Below are 19334 nucleotides of genomic sequence, written 5' to 3' on the forward strand. Positions count from 1 at the left end.
TATGTGTTGGCCTATGGAATTTGTTTTTTTCAAACACTCATAAACTAATTTTGCATGTTTTTGTTTTGGTCAAAGGTAAGTTTTTTAAATATTGAAATATTGTGTAAAGAGATAGAAATTGATATATTTAATTTTGTACTATTTCTGTTTCTATTTTGTTGGTTTATCTGTTCTTACCTTAAATGACACCGTGCACTGCATGAGCCTCAGTGTTTGAAAGTCAAGAGAACATAACAGGGGGCTGATTGAGAATGCATTGTGATTTCTGGGTTTGTTGTTACAGCTGAAAGCATCTTGAAGAGAAGGACTCCACTCATTTAAGCTCTGACTGAGTCCAAACAGACAGGACTATGGCTTCAGACTCTGACAGACCGGGCTTCTGTTTGGTGGACTACGTAGTATTTGCTGCTATGCTGGGGGTGTCGGTGGGCATCGGGCTATTTCAGTCTCTGAGAAAGACCCCAGGTCGCTCCAACGTGGACAGCTTCTTCACAGGGGGAAGGGGTTTCTCTGCTGTGCCGGTTGGACTGTCACTCTGTGCCAGCTTTATGTCAGCCGTCCAAGTGCTCGGTGTGCCATCAGAGGCATATTTATATGGCTTTAAGTTCCTCTATATGTGCCTGGGACAAGCGCTCAACTCCCTCATTACTGCAGTTCTGTTTGTTCCAGTGTTTTATCGGCTCAAAATCACCAGCTCATGTCAGGTTTGGATTTTGTACATTATGTTCTTCTAGTAGTTCAGCTGAATAATTTTATATAAATTCTTGCATACACACACACGCATATATATACATATACAGTATATACTGTATATAAACACAAACATGTTATACATACATGTTTATACATACATTTTATAGTAGCACACTTCAAAATGTGTCTATACAGTATATTAGTTTTATTAGTTTTAATTATTTCAAGATAAATGTTGCTTTGGAAGCTAGCTGAAATTTGTATTTTTATATATTATTTTATTTCAGATTTTTACTGCGTATAATTAAAGTTGAGATTACTAGTGAATCTCATTCTATTTTCTAATTTAATATGCATGAATTTTCAGTTTTTAGTATGTATAGCATGTGCTTTTGCATGCACGATGTACCCCACTGTGTGTGTGTGTGTGTGTGTGTGTGAGACAGAGAGAGAACACCAGGTTCTAATAAATGTATTTGTGTCTCAGTATTTAGGAATGAGGTTTGGCAGAGGGATGCAGCTCTTGGGAAGTTTACAGTTCATTGTAGCCACAGTAAGAGCAACTCATCATCCAAATTTAAATAAATATAATATTTTTAATAATATTAAAACAATACCATAAAATGTATTTGTAGAGTACTTATCAACAAAGCTTTGAATATAACTTCTATACTTTCAATTCTAATATTTAGTTTGCATAAAATGAGCATATTATTTTTATTATTTTTTCGTTTTAGATTTGTGTAACACTAAGATTGTTTGGTTCTTTCTGTAGCTCCTCTATACTGGAATAGTGATCTTTGCTCCTGCAGTTATCTTGAATCAGGGTTAGTGAAACAGACTGATTTGAACTTTTTAAAAATGGTTAATTGCTTCACATACCTATTGCATCTCAGTTCATCAGTGAACAATTTTGATTCCATATGAGCAGTTGCAAGTTTTTTTTGCGCTTTTGTACTGTTCTCCACAATCTTTTCTTCTTTTCTGAATAAAGCCTCAGGCCTAAATATGTGGGCATCTCTCTTCTCAACTGGACTCATCTGCACATTTTACACGACAGTGGTAGGTGAAATCTTTCCAGATCTGAATATATACATAAAAAAAAAAAAATCAGTGCCAATTTTGCTCAGTGATTTGAATTTATGATTATGACTGTGGTATGACCATGCAAATATTTGTTAATACAACATTACGCTTGTGTTTGCCTGCAGGGTGGTATGAAAGCTGTGATCTGGACAGATGTGTTTCAGATTGTAGTCATGCTATCTGGGTTCATTGCAGTCTTCATTCAGGGCACCATTTTGGCAGGAGGGCCTGCCAGAGTTTTGGAGATCGCCAACAATGGATCCCGCATCAATTTTAATGAGTATGAACAATATCAAATGTTTGGAAATCGGTTAAATACTCAAGTTAACTAAATATTTATTATTCTATTGCTCATTCTTCTTCTGTGTGTTAGTTTCGTTATAGACCCTCAGAAGCGCTACTCGTTCTGGAGTTTCACAGTGGGTGGCACTATGGTCTGGTTATCCATGTACGGAGCCAATCAAGCTCAAGTGCAGCGCTACATATCATGTCGCACTGAGAAACAAGCTCAACTGTGAGAGAATAAATCAGTAAAATATTTTTTACCATCTAAAAATAACTTATTTTTTACCATTAAATTTCTCCTAATAATGATAAGATATAGTAATGGTTCGGAAGAACTCTGACATGTTTTCAGTTCTCACTCACTGAGATACAGATCCACTGAGTGTCACTCTTGTGCTGCAGGGCGCTGCTGGTTAATCAGGTGGGTCTGTGTTTGATTGTGAGCAGTGCAGCCACATGTGGCATTGTGATGTTTGCTTTATACTCCAGCTGTGACCCACTGAAGACCGGCAGGATATCTGCTCCTGACCAGGTAAATCAAAACCTACGTAAACAGAATTACCTATACCTACTACTACTAATAACTATTAGTATGTTTTTTAAAGACATTTATATTATAATTCTTACTGGTTTATTTGTGGCTGGAACAAACCTTTTCTGTTTTAAATTCTTTTGTTGAAACCAAAATTGATCTATTGAAATTTAAGAAAAAAAAAAATTGCTGAATATTTTAGTCACCGCTTCAGGCCATCCAAGATGTACGTAAGTTAGTTTTTTCAACTGATTTGGAGAAATGTAGCATTACCACATTTGCTCAACATCTGCAGTGAATGGGTGCCGTCAGAATGGCTGTCCACACAACTTCGGTTAACATCTTGTAAAGTGAAAAGCTGCTTGTTTGTAAGAAACAAATCCATAATTAAGATTTTTAACTTTATCCCGTCACTTCTGGACAAAATACCAGTCATTAATCCATAATAATATTTTATCAGTTAAAAAGTCCATTCCCTGTTAAAAATCCATCAAAATATTTTTTTACAACTGTTGTCAGAGTCCTGATTCAGATTTTTTTCTGAGACACATTTTTCACTTGAGAAACAAAGTTGGAATTGCCTTAATATTGGATTTATTTACTGCAAACATGCAGCTTTTTACTTCACAAGAAATTAATTAACTGACTGGAGTCGTGTGGATTGCTTGTGGATTATTGTGATGTTTTTATCATCTGTTTGGACTCACATCCTGACGGCACCCATTCACTACAGAGGATCCACTGCTGAGCAGATGATGTAATGGTAAATCTTTTCTGACTAAGAAACAAACTCATCTTTATCTTGGGTGGCCTGAGGGTGAGTAAAATTTCAACAAAAATGCCCACATTTGGTTGAAGTTATCGTTTTATGCAACCCAGCTGTATTATTATTTTCACAGTATATGCCATACCTGGTTTTGGACATTTTCCGTAATCATCCAGGCTTTCCAGGTCTTTTTCTAGCCTGTGCCTACAGTGGAACTTTAAGGTGCTTGAAACTATCAGACCCTTTAGTGAGATGTTGATTACTGGTACAAGTGGAATAAACCACCCGCTTCTGTTTCCACAGTACTGTCTCCACCAGCATTAACGCCATGGCAGCTGTTACTATGGAGGATGTAATGAAGCCATGGCTAATCACTGTTTCACAGAGAAAACAGCTCTTGCTCTCCAAGTTATTATGTACGGTCAAATGCAACAATTTCTTCCCTGTGGTGCAAGTAAACATTAGTAACTTACATAGCCCCCATAAGCAATGGCTTATTGCATGTATTCAGATCAAATATTGCTTTTCACTTAATTATAGATCAAATCTGAGATATATTTATTTGAAAGTAAGATAAAATAAGATCTTTCATATTATTCACTTTTTCATCTTTCATTTGTGCGTTTGTCATTTTTATTCTTTTTTAAATATTTTTCTTTGTTTTATTTTGCAATTTATTAAAAATTATTTATATTAATATATAATTATGTAATGTCAGTATTTGTTGTGCTGCCTTCATTTAAAAAAGGTATCATTTCTTAATGCAAAATAATTCTATCTTTATTTGCATTCATGAATTCAAATTGTAATGCATCAAAACTATTGGTGAGACTTGTTTTTCATACATAGCTGTAACTACATATTAAAGTATAAGATGATTCTGTTTTCCTGCAAGTATCTGCTGATATCGATTTGATAATGTTTAAAAATATGACTACAATGTCAACTCGTTTGACCATTGTTTGCTTGTTTAAATCAGCACTGTTGTATGGGCTTGGCTGCATTACAATGGCTGCGCTCTCCTCCCTGTTGGACTGGGGGGTCCTTCAGGTACAATATGAACAACTGGAATAACTGTGGCATTTTAGGAAGAATGCATTTCAGTCTATGTGCCTGTGCTCTAACCAGCTTTTTCTCTAACAACCTCAGGGTTCATTCACAGTCATGGGGGTAGTGAACGGTCCACTCCTGGGAGCATTTGTGCTGGGCATGTTTGTTCCAGCCACAAATAAACCAGTAAGACTCCATAAACATAACAGTCCACCATGCAATTCTATTGCTCCACTCGATGAATAGCAGTTTGATATTTCTCACATCTTATAGGGGGTGTTCTCAGGTGTGGCTGTGGGATTCTGTCTGTCTCTATGGCTTGCTGTTGGAAGCACAATTTATCCTCCTACACCAGAAATGATGGGTGTTTTACCCACCAGTGCTGGTAACTGTCTGGCAAGTAATCCAATGCTTAACAGCACCATTACAGTCACTGAATCTTCTATCTCATCATCAGTCCCTCAGGATTATGGGTGAGAGTCAAAGTTGTATTACATTTTATAATGACTAAAGTTTTGTGTGACTTTGATGACTTACAGAATGTTTGTCATGTAAAATATAGCACAGTTTTCTTTTTTCAACTAAATTCATACAGCCTTCAAAATATCTATTCGATATCCTACCTGTACTTTGGAGCCCTGTCAACTAGTGCAGTCGTGCTGGTAGGTGTGGTGGTTAGTTACATTACAGGTGAGAGAAACTCACTTACACTAATACAATAATTAAAAGGAATTAAAATGTTGACAGATGTTATACTTTCCCTTCAAATGACAATGTGTCATATTATACAGGACCCACCAAGAAGGATTCTATCAGTCCTGGTTTGTTACGATGGAACTTGGAACAGAAGACATGCAATGCATCCTGTCATAACTTGGTAAGTTTCATGTTAGTGACAATTCATTTAATTTTCTTGCATCCCTGTTCCTACCAGTTCATTTAGCATTATTTTAATACAATTATAGTATTTATTAATATTTTAAATAAGCTTTTATTTTTATATTTTCAGTTTTTACTTAAAAAATTTTTGTGCTTCTGTAATTTTTATTAGTTATATGTGTGTTTTATGTATATTTGTGTTTTAGTTGTAATTTTAATATTTTAAGTTATTTCTGTTAGTTGCCAAAGCATATTTCTAATTGTATTTTTTATTTCAGTCTTTATTTCAGTCTACAAAAACTATTTGTTTAGATAACAATAAGAACACTGCTGAAATCACATTCTTGTCTTTACAGAATGAAGCTACGACAAACAATCCCACAGAAATCCTTCTCAGTCCGAAAGAACTTTTTGCCACTGCTGATAAACACGATATATTACTGAACAAAGGTGATGTTTAGACATGTGCGGGATTGGCAAGTTACAAGTTAGGTTTCTATTTTCAAACTAAATTTTAAAGAAATACTGCATTAATTGATGAAATGTAGAACAACTTTACTAACATCATGCAGACTCTCATATCAAAAAATGTTATCTCTGTTTTGATTGGCCTTACTGAATACCTAACCATCATCACCTGATTCGAAAGATGATCCATTGACCTATTAAACAATAGTGCCTTCTTTCATAGCACAAAATCATGCACAATAGGTTTCTGTTCATCATACACCTGCATCGCACCTGTATGTCAGTTCACTTTCATTCCTAGCCAAGTACAGAAGAGAAGAAAGCATAAGCATGCACACTAAAGAGATCTGAAAGTAACTTAATTAACTGAATGCTTTTAATAGAGATTTATCCTTGATTCTTTTCTAAATTATTAACTGTGAAAGTATGTTTGATTATTAGTTTTAGAGAATACGTAGCCTGAAATGATTTGACACACTGCAAAGATCCTTTTTATTGACCATTTATTGAACAGATTTTAACTATAACACAAAATAAATAATGCATTTCATTTGTTTGTGGCAGACAGGGATATTATTTCTGTGTCTTAAGCTATAAAACAAGGCTCATTATTGGTATATTCATTCTTAGCATTTCTTAGCTCTCGGTTATGACCTACAAAAGTCACCTGAATGTGCCAGAAAAACTGAAAGTCATCAGAATCCAGATTAATTTTTGTCAGTGTTTGTTTTGAACTAGTACAATTCATGCATATTTTAATTATTGTTTAATTTTTTACCTGTATTACATATAAAGGTGTTTAATGATGGAGTGCCCCTATCACATTCACAATAAACTGAAATGTTAACATTAATACCAGCTGCGCATAATACTTTCTGATGAAAATGGTTTAAATAAAAGTTTCATATAGCACTTGGTTGTATCATGCCAAACGGAAGAAAACCTACTTGGTTTTCTCTGCAGGCGGAAATAACAAACCCGCGCTCACTAGCAGAGAAAGAGGAAACCACAGTTTCACTCTTCCCACGTAAAGAAAGCAACAAAACCAGCAGCTCCAGCAAACACCCTCCCTCTTTTGCTCTTACACACTTAGAAATACACTACGCTTGCACTTGATGATATGCAGAGATGGGCCTGTGTTCAGTTTATGACCTGGTCACAGGTCTAGAAACCGAGATGCCAGATGAGGCCGACCAGTAAAGAAACATCAAGAGGTGTTGATCTAGCTAAAGCAGTCTGGAAATGAGGTGCTTCTGTGGTTTGTCTCTTGCCGGAAACTAGTCTCATTTGACCCCTCCCACCAGAGGTTCACAACAGCCAAGCCTGAGTGAAATTTACGCAGCACTTCGCATCAACATGAACAAAATATTAACGTTTCTTCTTAAATAACTTCAGGTAACACCTCTCAGTTGTCTTTATTAGAATCGTAATACGATAAAATACCTCGTAACTGCCATTTCAGAGCATATGCCAGTGGAAGTCACGTGATTACGAGTGTACATTTTGTGAGTGTGGTGTTGTATGTTTCGTGTTTGTCTGTTTGTTTGTACTCAGATAATAGGAACAGAAACAGAAGTATTTCTGTAATGGGATGACATTATCCAAACCAAACCAAACATGTGTAACCTAAGTTTAACGTCAAATTCTTAATGTATATTAAATTCTTTACTCTTAGTGGCTTAATATTGGAAATCTCTGGGAAAACACCCTTGATTTAGTTTGTTACGGAAAGTACAGATCGCCAACATGAGAAGGATGAGCTCACTTCGATCAAGCATATGACCACCACGGTTCCAAGAACTGGTGTTAACAATAATCCACTGCTTTACAGTACAATGCTACCACCTTCTGATTTGTGGATTATTAACAACCATCAAGTTCTGTTGAAATCAACATTGTTGTATTTATATTTGGGGTCCCAGAGACCCTAATGGTTTATGTTTTAAAGTATTAAAATTGAAGCTTCTATTGAATCTCAAAGTGCATACACCTTTTCTAAATTGTGCTTTTATCTGTTATGCAACATAGAAACATTGCTTCTGTTAGGGGTCAGTTTTTTATAGTTGTTGGGCTTCTGAAAACCACAGCAGAAGAAACTGAACTTTTTTTTCTAGAATGTGTGATAAAGTGAACATTGTATTCATAATCAGTCATAAGATTAGCAAAAGTCAAACAAACACCTAATGTAAATTTAAAACTTGTTTCAAATATAAAAATAATTACACTGAAAAAAAAAACAGATTAGTAAGTAGATTTACTTAATTTTTATTTTGCAAGTTTTTGCACACATACATTTTAAGTTAAATTTACATATTCAATTAAGTAAAATCTACATGACTAAGTAGTAATGAGTAATATCTATCTAGTTACTTTGTTAAATACGCAGTACTCAAGTATATTACCCTCAGTTACAGTTTCTATAATTTACTCAAACAAGGTAGCACTGGATAACAACCATGCTATTAAAGCATGTGGTTCACTTGCACACGTGTAAGTAAGCAAGTACACAGCTTTGAAGATAATGTGTCCACTCAATATAATTATTATACAAATGAACACAGAGACGACAATCAGTAGATAGTGTTTGAGTATAAATGGGTCATTTTGAGTAGAAAATAGTAAGTTACTAAACCTAACGACAAAGTCAACCGTAAAACAGTCTAAATACAACTCAAACAATGAAAATTATAACCTTTTGAATTATTCATGTCCCAGTGCATGATGGGAAAAACAGGATCATAACTTTGATATTTACTTAAAGAATCCTTGTAAACATAACAAGCAATTCCAAGTCCAACTTTAATTTGTACAAGCTTAAATTTATTGGTTATATAGAATTTACTTTTTTTATTCTTACCTGAACTTAACTATTTAATGTAGAAATTACATTTGGTTTTATGTAGTATTTACTTAAAACACCACAAAATTTTTTTTATCAGTGTAGCTTTTGTTTCCTATTCTATTTTGCGCTACAAACGGTCAATGAACACCTCCATCTGTTGAGAAGAAATCATCTAGTTCTTTTTGTCCAATCAAGATTGCGTTGGTGATCATGAGTGAAGAGGAAGAGGTGCCCTTGATGAAGAGCGAAAGGGCTGGCAGTCAGAAGTCCAGCTGTGACTCTGCCCTGCAGGTGCACCTGTACTACAGCCCCAGTTTAAAATCAGAGATCATCTTCCCCATCCCCAACAGACACATCACAGCAGAGAGCGTGTGTGTGCTTGCTGCTAAAAACAGCGGTGAGACACTAACACACTATCAAACACAAATGCAATTTAAAGGCTTTTTTGCAACAAAATGCCACATGATGCATTCAGTTTGCTGATAATTTGCTGATAAATAAAGTCAAGGTCTGCCTTTTAGATGATTCAGCATTTCTAAAGCATAGAAATTAAAGTTTAAAGTTTAAACAATCTGCTATGTTTCTAATAGTATAATTAAATACATTTAAAAGAGTTGTGCACCAACCATATAACAACCTGAATGAAATATTTCTGTCTTTAGGAATTCTCCCTGTGTTCCACAACCTGTTTGCTTTGGCATCAGAGGACCTTTCATACTGGTATCCACCAACTCATGTGTTTAAGAACGAGGAGAATGTCAAAGTTCACTACAGAGTGAGGTAAAACAGCTAAAAATAATCATACATTTTATTTACAAAGAGCTTAAAGCTGCGGTAGGTAACTTTTGACGCTCTAGCGGTTAATAAACAGAACTGCTTGCATCTTGCGGAAGAACATTGTAGCCGGAACTACTTCTCTCTGTTTATGTCTATGAAGAATCACAAAGGTACTGGGTTACTCCGCCGCGGTACCCCCGAAGCAATCTAAAATAGTCAGAATATAAACACTTATTACAGGTGCACCCTAGTGATTCAGGACAAGCCAAAAACACGGTTTGGAAAATGGATTCATGGCGTACTCGCTTATTATATTTTGTTTTTTTTCTACATTTTGAACACAAACAAAGTTACGGACCGCAGCTCTGATTGGTTATTTTTTACCGGGATCGATGGAGTTTCTGCAAATGGCAATAGGAGCACTGGGAGGAGCCAGAGGAGCTTGATTTTTTTCACAGATTATCTGTCTCATATTCTACTGTCAGGACATAATGACAGGTTTAACAAATATGTAAAAAAAAAATTTTTTACAAAAGTTCCCTAAAGCACCTTTAAATTTACTGAATATTTGGAATTCTAATCATGCCACTAACTTTCATTTAATCTGCAAATGTCTGTTATTGTTTTTAACACTTCCCCTGATCCAGACATAATTCTTAAAGTAAATTGATCATATTATGTTTTTAAAACAATGATAATTAAAAAGTGAAATAATCATAAACTCTAAATTTTAATCTCTGAATATTTATCTCCAACATTTATATCATTATATCAGTGTTTATATAGAGTGTGATGTCATTTCCATTACAAACAAAAAATGTTTGCATTTATAAAGTTTTTTATTTTCTTTAAAAGTTTGTATACTTGCTTACCAGGAAGACAACAGTGTAAGCAAAGAGCATATATAAGATAAATATGATACATAATGTGCTACATAAAGTTACATAACACTTTATGTGGAAAATATGAAACACAATAACAGAATATTTTTTCAATCATTTCATCAAATGGTGCAAAATAAATTATGCAGATATTTTTTAATTGATTGTAATTAGGATACACAAAATACTATATTTAATTAGACTTAATAACACAAAGGAAGAGGTTAATGCCATTTCCATCACTGTAATTTGCACTAATGTAATCAAAATCAATATATGTTCTTATATGTAAAAATTACAGAATTCTTCTGTGATGCACTGGTGTGCATTGTTAGCCATTGCATTGTTACTGATAATAAAAAAAATAATTATTAAAATTCAGTTTTAGTAACTGAAATAAAGCAGAAAAAAATTTAGAAAAAAATATGAATTCTATAATAAAATAATTAAGTTAAATAATAACTAGTGGACAGATTAAATACTGAGAAAGTAAAAAGATCTATCCATCTGTAATTGTAAAGCTTTTTCTCTGTTTGTTTAAGGTTTTTCTTCTCAAGCTGGTTCGGTCAAGGGTCCAAAGCATCGTACCGCTTTAGCCTCAGCAAAGGACGAATCTGTGCTGTGCTGGACTACTGCGTCATTGACTATCTTTTTGCTCAGGTATATACAATAGAAGACAATCTGTCATTGCTTTCTCAAGAGGCAACATTATTTGGGAAGCAATGAATGAATGGATTATGTGCCTCCTGCTAGCGTATAGTAAACTATGATTCTAATAATTAAGGTTCCATACATTATGGTGACTCAACTGTTCAGAATCATTTACCTTCCAATCTGTCTTTCTGTTTCAGTCCCGCAGTGATTTTGTGTCTGGACATGGCGGGATTTCTCCTGCTTTGAGTTTGCAGCAGGAATGTTTGGGAATGGCAGTTCTGGATCTGTGGCGTATGGCTAAAGAGAGAAACCAGAGCCTTGGTGAGATCTGCAATACAACAAGGTATGATAAATACAACACGAGAAACAGAAGAATTATCACATAAATGGATGGAAAAAAACTATTTCTGTAAATGTAACATATTTTAAACGTTCAAACTTCATTAACTATCTCAAAAATCTCATTCCAGCTACAAGTCCTGCCTCCCAGAGACCCACAGACAAGATATACAGCGTATGAGCCGCCTAGCTCGGTATCAGATACGAAAAACGCTGAAGCGTTTCCTAAAGAAGCTGGGCAGGTGCTCGGCGGGTGAACGAAGCCTGAAGCTCAAGTACCTGATGGAGCTGAGTGTGGTGGAACCCAATTATGGCTCAGAAAGCTTCCCTTTGCATCACTCTGGATGGTTAGAGCAGAGCGAGCGGCAGAGGATCAAAGCCTTGCGAGTGTCTGGAGAAGGAGGGATTCAGATACAGACCAACGACAGCCAGGTAGAACTTTATACACAAGTTCAGTAAACAAGACGTTAATTTTGCGTCACTTACATTTTCCTGTTCAAGCTGAACTGTTCAAGCTCAAGTTGTCTTTTTGTGCCGTGAAAAAAAAAAAGTTCCAAACAGAGCACCGGTAGGCCGTTACTGAATGAATCGATGTTTTTGAACGAATCGGTTGAATTGATTCACTGATTCACTCATAAAGAATGAATCAGTCGGTATACGTACCCAGTAATACAGTCACTTGTCGCCACTTACGGGTATTGACTGGAACTAATGTTAGCTGTTGTTATTATATAATACATATAAACTATATAAAGTTCACACGTTCAAAACAGAGCACAAGTAGGCCGTTACTGAATGAATCGGTTGAATTGATTCACTGATTCATTCATAAAGGATGAATCACTCAATATACTTACCCAGTAATAGAGTCACTTGTCGCCACCTACGGGAATTAACTGGAACTAGCTTGTTGTAATTATGTAATAGGCCTACAAATAAAACTATATAAAATTCACAAGTGTTTTAATAGAATAAAATGTTAACTGAAAAGATATGAGAAGTTCAATTTCTTAGCAGTCTTGCTAATTTGAACTATTTTTTATGCTTTTAAGTGTTCTGTTCAAAAGTTTGACGTGAGCGCAATTTTTTTTTCAAATAATTTTATATTTTTATTCAGCAAGGATGCATTAAATTGATCAAAAGTGACTCTAAAGACAATTGTAGTGTTACAAAAGATTTGTATTTATTTGTCAACTAAATGCTGTTCTTTTGAACTTCCTTTTATTAATGATAATGTTGAAGAAAATTTATCATATGGTTTCCACATATTAATGTTATGCAGCAAAACTGTTTTCAGCATTGATAAAGGAAATATTCCTTGAGCACCAAATCAGCATTATAGAATGTTTTCTGAAGAATCATGTGACACAAATGACTGGAGTAATGATGCCGTAAATGTAGCTTTGCCATCACAGAAAAAAATTACATTTTTAAACATTTTTAAAATTACAAAAATTAAATGTTTTTACTGTAGACTATTTTTGATCAGATAACCTTGACGACTGTAAGAGACTTTCAAAAATGTCAAAAACTCCTACAGATCCCATGCTTTTAAACAGTTGTGTAGGATAGTAGATTTGCTCTCAGTTATTTACTGGACTCCCTCTTGTACGTTCACAGGAATGGCAGACGTTTTGTGATTTCCCCCAGATCACAGACATTAGTATTAAGCGTCTTTCTCAAGAGCAGATGCCCCTGGAGGGAAGGGTGGTCACTCTCACACGCCAGGACGACCAGTGCATGGTAGTGGCATTGCATAAATGTAATATTGTTTGGTGTATTAATACATAAACACATTAGAAAAGGAAAAAATCGTCCCCACAGATAGTATTAGTGCTAATGACTCATTTGATTAACCAAGGTTTGTTATTATGAAAGTATGATAAATTCAAGCTTGTTTTTTTATTTTTTTATTCTAGATGATATAGGAATTCATTTTTAATTGTGTGTTTTGTTTCTCTTTCCACCAATAGGAGGCTGAGTTTCAAACTCTAACTGAGGCTCTTTCGTTTGTCTCTCTGGTTGATGGATATTTTAGATTGACTACGGATTCGACTCACTATTTCTGCACAGAAGTGGCCCCGCCAAGCTTGCTGGAGGACATACAGAATTACTGCCACGGCCCAATAACGTACTACAAAATATTTCATATTTTACCATATGGTACAATTAGATGGGAAATGATTAAGTAATGAGCACAATTTGGTTGTGTGTTTTCTGAAGGTCAGAATTTGCTGTGCACAAGCTTAAGAAAGCCGGAGCCAAAAATGGGATGTTCCTGTTACGTCACAGTCCCAAGGACTTTGACAAGTACTTCCTCACTGTTTGCATACAGGTACCAGCCTTGCTGGACTCATACAGACACCAGCCTTTGGGTTTCAACTATCAGGAAGTAACAAAAAAAAAAAAAATGCACATGACTCATAACAAGATTTAAATCTGATTCATGAAAAGCTACTTCCTATTTATAACTTCTTAGTATTATTCTAATTTGAATTTTGACTAAAATCCAGCATGATCTTTTTTTAGTTTCACATATGAAATTGATAATGATTAGTCTGTGTTGTTATGTTTCTTAACTTCTGGATGTTCTACCAGACTCATCTAGGGGTGGATTACAAGGACTGTCTGATAGATAAAAACGAGAAGTTTAGCCTGGCTGGGATCCGCAACTCATTCTGTAGTCTAAAACAGCTCACAGATTTCTATCAGCACAGTACTCTTCTCATGTCAGACATCCCCGTCACGCTGGGCAAGTGCTGCCCACCCAGACCAAAAGGTAGAACATTTTTGTGCAACATTTGCTTTTTGGATCTTAATGTTTATCACTTATAAAAAGCAGAGTTCATTTTATATTATTATTTGAATAATTTGTATATATTTTTTATACATTAAAATATTTGTTAAAATAAGCGAATAAAAATAAATGATTTAAAATTATAATTTGGGGAAAAATAACTTGGTATTAAAGAAAAATAATGGTATTAAAGTGTTTTATTTTGCTGTTTATTTTTCATATTTTATACATGTAATGTTTAATAAACTAAATTGCATAAATAATCTAAAAGAATCATTAGGGAAATTAAAAAAGTAATAATAATCTAAAACAATAATTTTAGATTATTATTATTTATTGAAATTATTAGCTATTTCATGCTATTTTATAACATCACCAGAATAATAATTAACAAATAATAAATTATTTAAAAACTTAATTTGTAGAAAAATTACTTTTATTTTTAATTTGTGGTTTTATTGCTATTTTTCATATTTTATAGGCCTACATATAATGTTTAATAATCTAAATTGCATAAATGATCTAAAATAATCATTTGGAAAAAAATAACATTTAAGAAATTTCTTTTACATTTTTTTTTTTATTGTGCTATTTGTAAACATTTTTTTTTATAAATATGGTTAATAAAATAAATTGCATAAATAATCTAAAACAATATTTTTTAATTATTATTTATTGAAAGTATTAGCATATTTCATGCTATTTTAACATTATTATATATATCAGATTTAATCAAATCAATTGCATGAATAATCTAAAATAATTATTTGGACAAAGTAAATAATATCACCAAAATAATAATAAATAGCAATAAACAAATAATACATTATTAAATATTTTGGCGAAAAAATAACTTGAATTATGTATTAAAATGTATTAAAATGTATTATTATTATTATTATTATTATTGTTTTATTTTTATTTGGGCTATTTTTTCCTATTTTTCCTATTTTATACATATCATATTGAATAAACTAAATTGCATAAATAATCTAAAATAATCATTAGGAAAAAATAACTTTTAAAATAAAAATATCTTTTTAATAAACTGTGCTATTTATTAGAAATTTTTTATAAATATGGTTAATACAATAAATTGCATAATCTAAAACAAAAATGTGAAATTATTATTTTTGAAATTATTAGCTATTTCATACTATTTTGACTTTTTTAGACATATCAGATTTAATAAAATAAAATAATAACATAATTGCATAAATAAATTGCATAAATAATCTAAAATAATCATTTGGACAAATTAAGTAAATACCATCACCAGAATTATCAGAGTTGTACTTTTTTAGGCTTTTTATTGTGCTATTTCTTGTCTTTCTTGCAGAACTTACCAACATGATCATCCTTCGTAACAGCAGTATGACTGAGATGCCCAGTTCCCCCATGTTACAGAGACACAAACCAAGCCACATGCAGTTCCACATGATTAAACACGAGGACCTCACCTGGGTACAGTTATACATTCTTAAAAAGAGTTTACACATTATGTTTTAATAATGTTAAAGTCATCGCCACTACTTTAAGGGCATAAAACAATTTATTTGTATTTATTATTTTCAGACTGTAAACACTTACTAAAAGCAAATTTCTATCTCTTAACAGAGGGAAAGCTTAGGGCAAGGTTCCTTCACGCATATCTTTAAAGGAAGTAAGACAGACCAGCGAGACGGAGTGACACACACCACAGAGGTTCTTCTGAAGGTCCTGGATGCAAACCATAAAAACTGCTGGGAGGTACATTTTCAATCATGAAACATATGCAGAATATGTTATTTGCAATAAAAAGACAATACCAAATGGGGATTTTGGCATAGAGAATATTGCATTTCCCATTACATGCCAATCCATGACAATGATTGGGTTGATTAAGAATACTGTAGTTTTAATAAATGAGAGATTTAACAAAAATGTTCAACAATGACATGTAATATTCTTTGACTGAATAGAAAAATATTTCTAGCCATGTGATTAATGATGCAATCTTACTGCTGTTTTCTAGTCTTTTTTTGAGGCGGCCAGTTTGATGAGTCAAATTTCGCACAAGCACCTTCTCCTGGTATACGGCATCAGTGTGCACAAATCCAAAAGTAAGTGTTTTACACTTGTAAAAGCACTCTTACCAAACACTCTTTTATCAAAGTCTAAACACAAGAGGGCAAACCCTAAGAAAGCGATTAAAAGTCTGTGTAATGACCTCAGCTCTTGGAATCTTCTTGAACTCTGAATGGGTCTAGAGGGTCGTTGGTGATGCTGGTTGCCTGACAAAGTGCCTGTGAATACAGTCATGTCAGTAAAGTGTGTCCTCCTCTGACCCCCACAGACATCATGGTGCAGGAGTTTGTGAAGCACGGCGCACTTGACCTGTACCTGAAGAAGAGCATGTCTGTGTCAGTCAGCTGGAAATTAGATGTGGCCAAACAACTGGCCTGTGCTCTCAACTTCCTGGTGAGAAATATTCATGCATGATAAAATTGGATGTTAATTATAATACAGAACTATATCAGGACTGTAACTGTTATGTTTTAATTTATTTATTCAATATTGAACCTGAATCAATATCCTCCTATATGTTGATTTTAGATTTTTATATATAATAATAATTTAAAGAAGTAGCACTAGATTACATTAAAGGTTGAAGGATTTACAATCATAATAAATACTTAATTTTTTTTTTTTTTTACCAAATATCAAAATGATTGATCATCCAAGTCATTTTTAATTCACTGAAGAATCACAACATTTATTTAAAATTGATAATATTGGTTTAAGTGATTTAATTTTGTTTTATCTACATAATTATGTTTTAATTTATTTTAATTTATTTTTAATTTTTTTTTGTGTGTGGAAATTGTGATACTTTTTTCATGATTCTTTGATAATAGAAAATTCAAAAGAACAGAAATAATTCAAAACAGATTTAAAATTTTAGAAAGTCTTTACTAATTTTAAAGTCTTTTAAAAAATAAAAGTAATACTAAAACGTACTTGAACCAAACATTTGAACCAAAAGTGGCAGAATCAAGAATCTTTCAGTTAAACGCTCATATTGATTGATTTCTGTACTAAATATATTTGAAGGGAAGCATTCCATCCCTTGTTTCTAAACTTCAGTAGTAGTTAAAAAGTCGATTTTTTTTTTTTATGTTTTCTGCCATATACAGGAGGAGAAGAATATTGCACATGGGAATATTTGTGCAAAGAATCTGCTGTTGGCCAGAGAGGGAGACCCTTCCTCTGATAACTCGCCCTTCATTAAACTGAGTGACCCTGGTACCAGCATGGCCTTGCTGGGCAAAGACGGTAATTATATTGATCAGATGAACATCAAACTACCTAACAAGAGTATCTGATGACTGCTAGAATCAATTATATTTTTATATTATATTATATTCTTTATTTAGCTCTTATTATGGATTATAATACACTACATGATTATGTGTAATTTATTAAAATGCACATTTCTGTAAATCCAGTGGTGTTAGACAGAATCCCATGGGTGGCTCCGGAGGTACTGGACACACTTGAGATTGAACTGGAGTGTGACAAGTGGAGTTTTGGGGCAACGTTGTGGGAGATTTTCAATAATGGCGAAGCTCCACTGCAGGGCCTGGACCTCATACAAGTACAGACACCTCACATGAGTACACACCATGAAGATACAAACATACTGTAAATTAACTGTAAAGGATGTTATACATTCTAGATTAAAAGTTAAAATCGTTACACATATATGCAGGAATTGTGACTCCTCCATGGTACTGTGGTACTAAACAGCTGCTGGCTTTATTTGAATCCAGAAGCAGCAGTTTTATGAGCATTTCTCAACCCTGCCTGCGCTGGAGTGGACTGAGCTGGCCGACCTGATCGCTCAGTGTATGCAGTACCAGCCTGAGCTCAGACCGTCCTGCAGAAGCATCATTCGCCAGCTCAACAGCCTCATCACTTCAGGTAACACACAGATGTTTGCTATCTGCTTGGTTCAGGTCCCATGGACAGAGAAAATAATGTGGCTTGGTTTTAAGGCCAGTTAGCGCCCCTTGAAGAAGTTAACGTCTTTTTTTTTCAATTTCTATCAATGTTATTCATCAGGTTTATTTTCTTTACAATATTACAATGTTAAATATAAAGTTTGTTATTAAATAAATGTTTTAAATGTATTATTATTTTCCACTTTTTTTATGCGTCTCTTATATTATCTAAATTTTAAATACAAGTATTAAATAAAATGTAAAATTGTAATATAATATTTAATACATAATAATGTATTATAATATCTTTTTTTTTTTTTTACTAATGTTTACATTTAAGTAATACATTAAAATACTATTTATGTAATCAATTTGCTTTTTGTTTGTTAAATAAATGCTTCATTTTTATTTTCCCAGGTTAATTTTTATTTCCAAAAAACTCTTTATTCAAAAAACTATACTCAAATTTTTTTTATTGAGGGTCAAAGGGCTTAATAGCATGTTCCTGTTTATGTGTGTGTGTGTGTGTGTGTGTGTGTGTGTGTGTGTACATATATATACCGTATTGACCCGAATATAAGATGACCCCCCTTTTTCTAGATGTACCTTTTGAAAACCAAATCTTTTTCCTCTCTCTCTCTCTCTCTCTCTCTCTCTCTCTCTCTCTCTCTGTAAAACATTTTTTTTCTTAAATTATTTTCATATTGCATATTTTTCCAATTTTATTATTTTTTGTTTTGAAAGTATGCTAAATTTTGGTAAAATGTACCAACGATAATCACATTTTAAAGTATACACTTTTTGATATAATTACCGGGAAGCCCATTTGAATTACATAACATTTAGTCCATCCATTTCATAGTAGCCTAGTCTTCAAATCTAGGTACTGTCTTATGATTCATGCATCTTGGCTAGATTTGTCCTAAAATATATGAGAACCATATGATCTCCCATCATTGCAGTTCTAAACTTCATTCTGTAGATTATGAGATTCTTCATGCGACTGGCACACTTCCCAAGAGTGATGGCTTCTGGAGAAGACCGAACATGTTCAAAAAGCAACAACATGATGTTTTTGAAGAGAGATACCTGCGATTCATCTCTATTCTGGGAAAGGTACAGCAACAACAACAAAAAGCACAGAGAATCTGGTAATACCATTACAATTATAAGTGTTTTCTTCACCTAATGGATTAGTTGCAGTTTTTTTTCAATTTTCATTTAAAATACGATGCACTTTGCTATTTCATAATTCAGTCTTGCTTTCATAACTAAACGTGATGATTATTGGTGCAACTATTG

General features: G+C 33.5%; 2 protein-coding genes across 2 annotated transcripts in view; both read left to right on the top strand.

The window, feature by feature from the left end:
* The first annotated feature begins 265 nt into the window (after positions 1-265).
* On the top strand, positions 266-6612 carry slc5a5 (solute carrier family 5 member 5). The gene is made up of 15 exons (XM_026269535.1): positions 266-704; positions 1181-1246; positions 1469-1520; positions 1688-1755; positions 1905-2059; positions 2153-2293; positions 2467-2596; positions 3496-3584; positions 3666-3778; positions 4342-4412; positions 4512-4598; positions 4686-4885; positions 5008-5102; positions 5204-5289; positions 5648-6612. Exons 1-15 carry the CDS (start codon positions 351-353, stop codon positions 5750-5752), a joined length of 1812 nt encoding a protein of 603 aa, XP_026125320.1. The 5' UTR covers positions 266-350; the 3' UTR covers positions 5753-6612.
* A 173-nt stretch (positions 6613-6785) lies between these two features.
* Positions 6786-19334, top strand: part of LOC113107196 (tyrosine-protein kinase JAK2-like) — a 14955-nt gene continuing 2406 nt past the window's right edge. Inside the window, exons 1-18 of the mRNA XM_026269534.1 lie at positions 6786-7154; positions 8797-8998; positions 9264-9381; positions 10802-10919; positions 11111-11256; positions 11384-11684; positions 12873-12995; positions 13226-13383; positions 13476-13587; positions 13851-14031; positions 15389-15513; positions 15667-15798; positions 16064-16151; positions 16385-16509; positions 17226-17364; positions 17538-17686; positions 17862-18012; positions 19015-19148. Coding sequence (XP_026125319.1) covers positions 8812-8998; positions 9264-9381; positions 10802-10919; positions 11111-11256; positions 11384-11684; positions 12873-12995; positions 13226-13383; positions 13476-13587; positions 13851-14031; positions 15389-15513; positions 15667-15798; positions 16064-16151; positions 16385-16509; positions 17226-17364; positions 17538-17686; positions 17862-18012; positions 19015-19148 — 2487 coding nt within the window. The 5' untranslated portion in view covers positions 6786-7154; positions 8797-8811. The remainder of the gene's footprint in view (positions 7155-8796; positions 8999-9263; positions 9382-10801; positions 10920-11110; positions 11257-11383; positions 11685-12872; positions 12996-13225; positions 13384-13475; positions 13588-13850; positions 14032-15388; positions 15514-15666; positions 15799-16063; positions 16152-16384; positions 16510-17225; positions 17365-17537; positions 17687-17861; positions 18013-19014; positions 19149-19334) is intronic.

The sequence above is a fragment of the Carassius auratus genome, chromosome 8 (genome assembly GCF_003368295.1).
Source record: "Carassius auratus strain Wakin chromosome 8, ASM336829v1, whole genome shotgun sequence".
NCBI lineage: Eukaryota > Metazoa > Chordata > Actinopteri > Cypriniformes > Cyprinidae > Carassius > Carassius auratus.

Bases quoted from the DNA above. Each gene is read 5' to 3' on its own strand.
- slc5a5 (XM_026269535.1), top strand. From the start codon at position 351: ATGGCTTCAGACTCTGACAGACCGGGCTTCTGTTTGGTGGACTACGTA. The intron at 1,247-1,468 runs GTAAGAGCAACT...TTCTTTCTGTAG, and splicing joins TACAGTTCATTGTAGCCACA to CTCCTCTATACTGGAATAGT. The intron at 1,756-1,904 runs GTAGGTGAAATC...GTTTGCCTGCAG, and splicing joins GCACATTTTACACGACAGTG to GGTGGTATGAAAGCTGTGAT.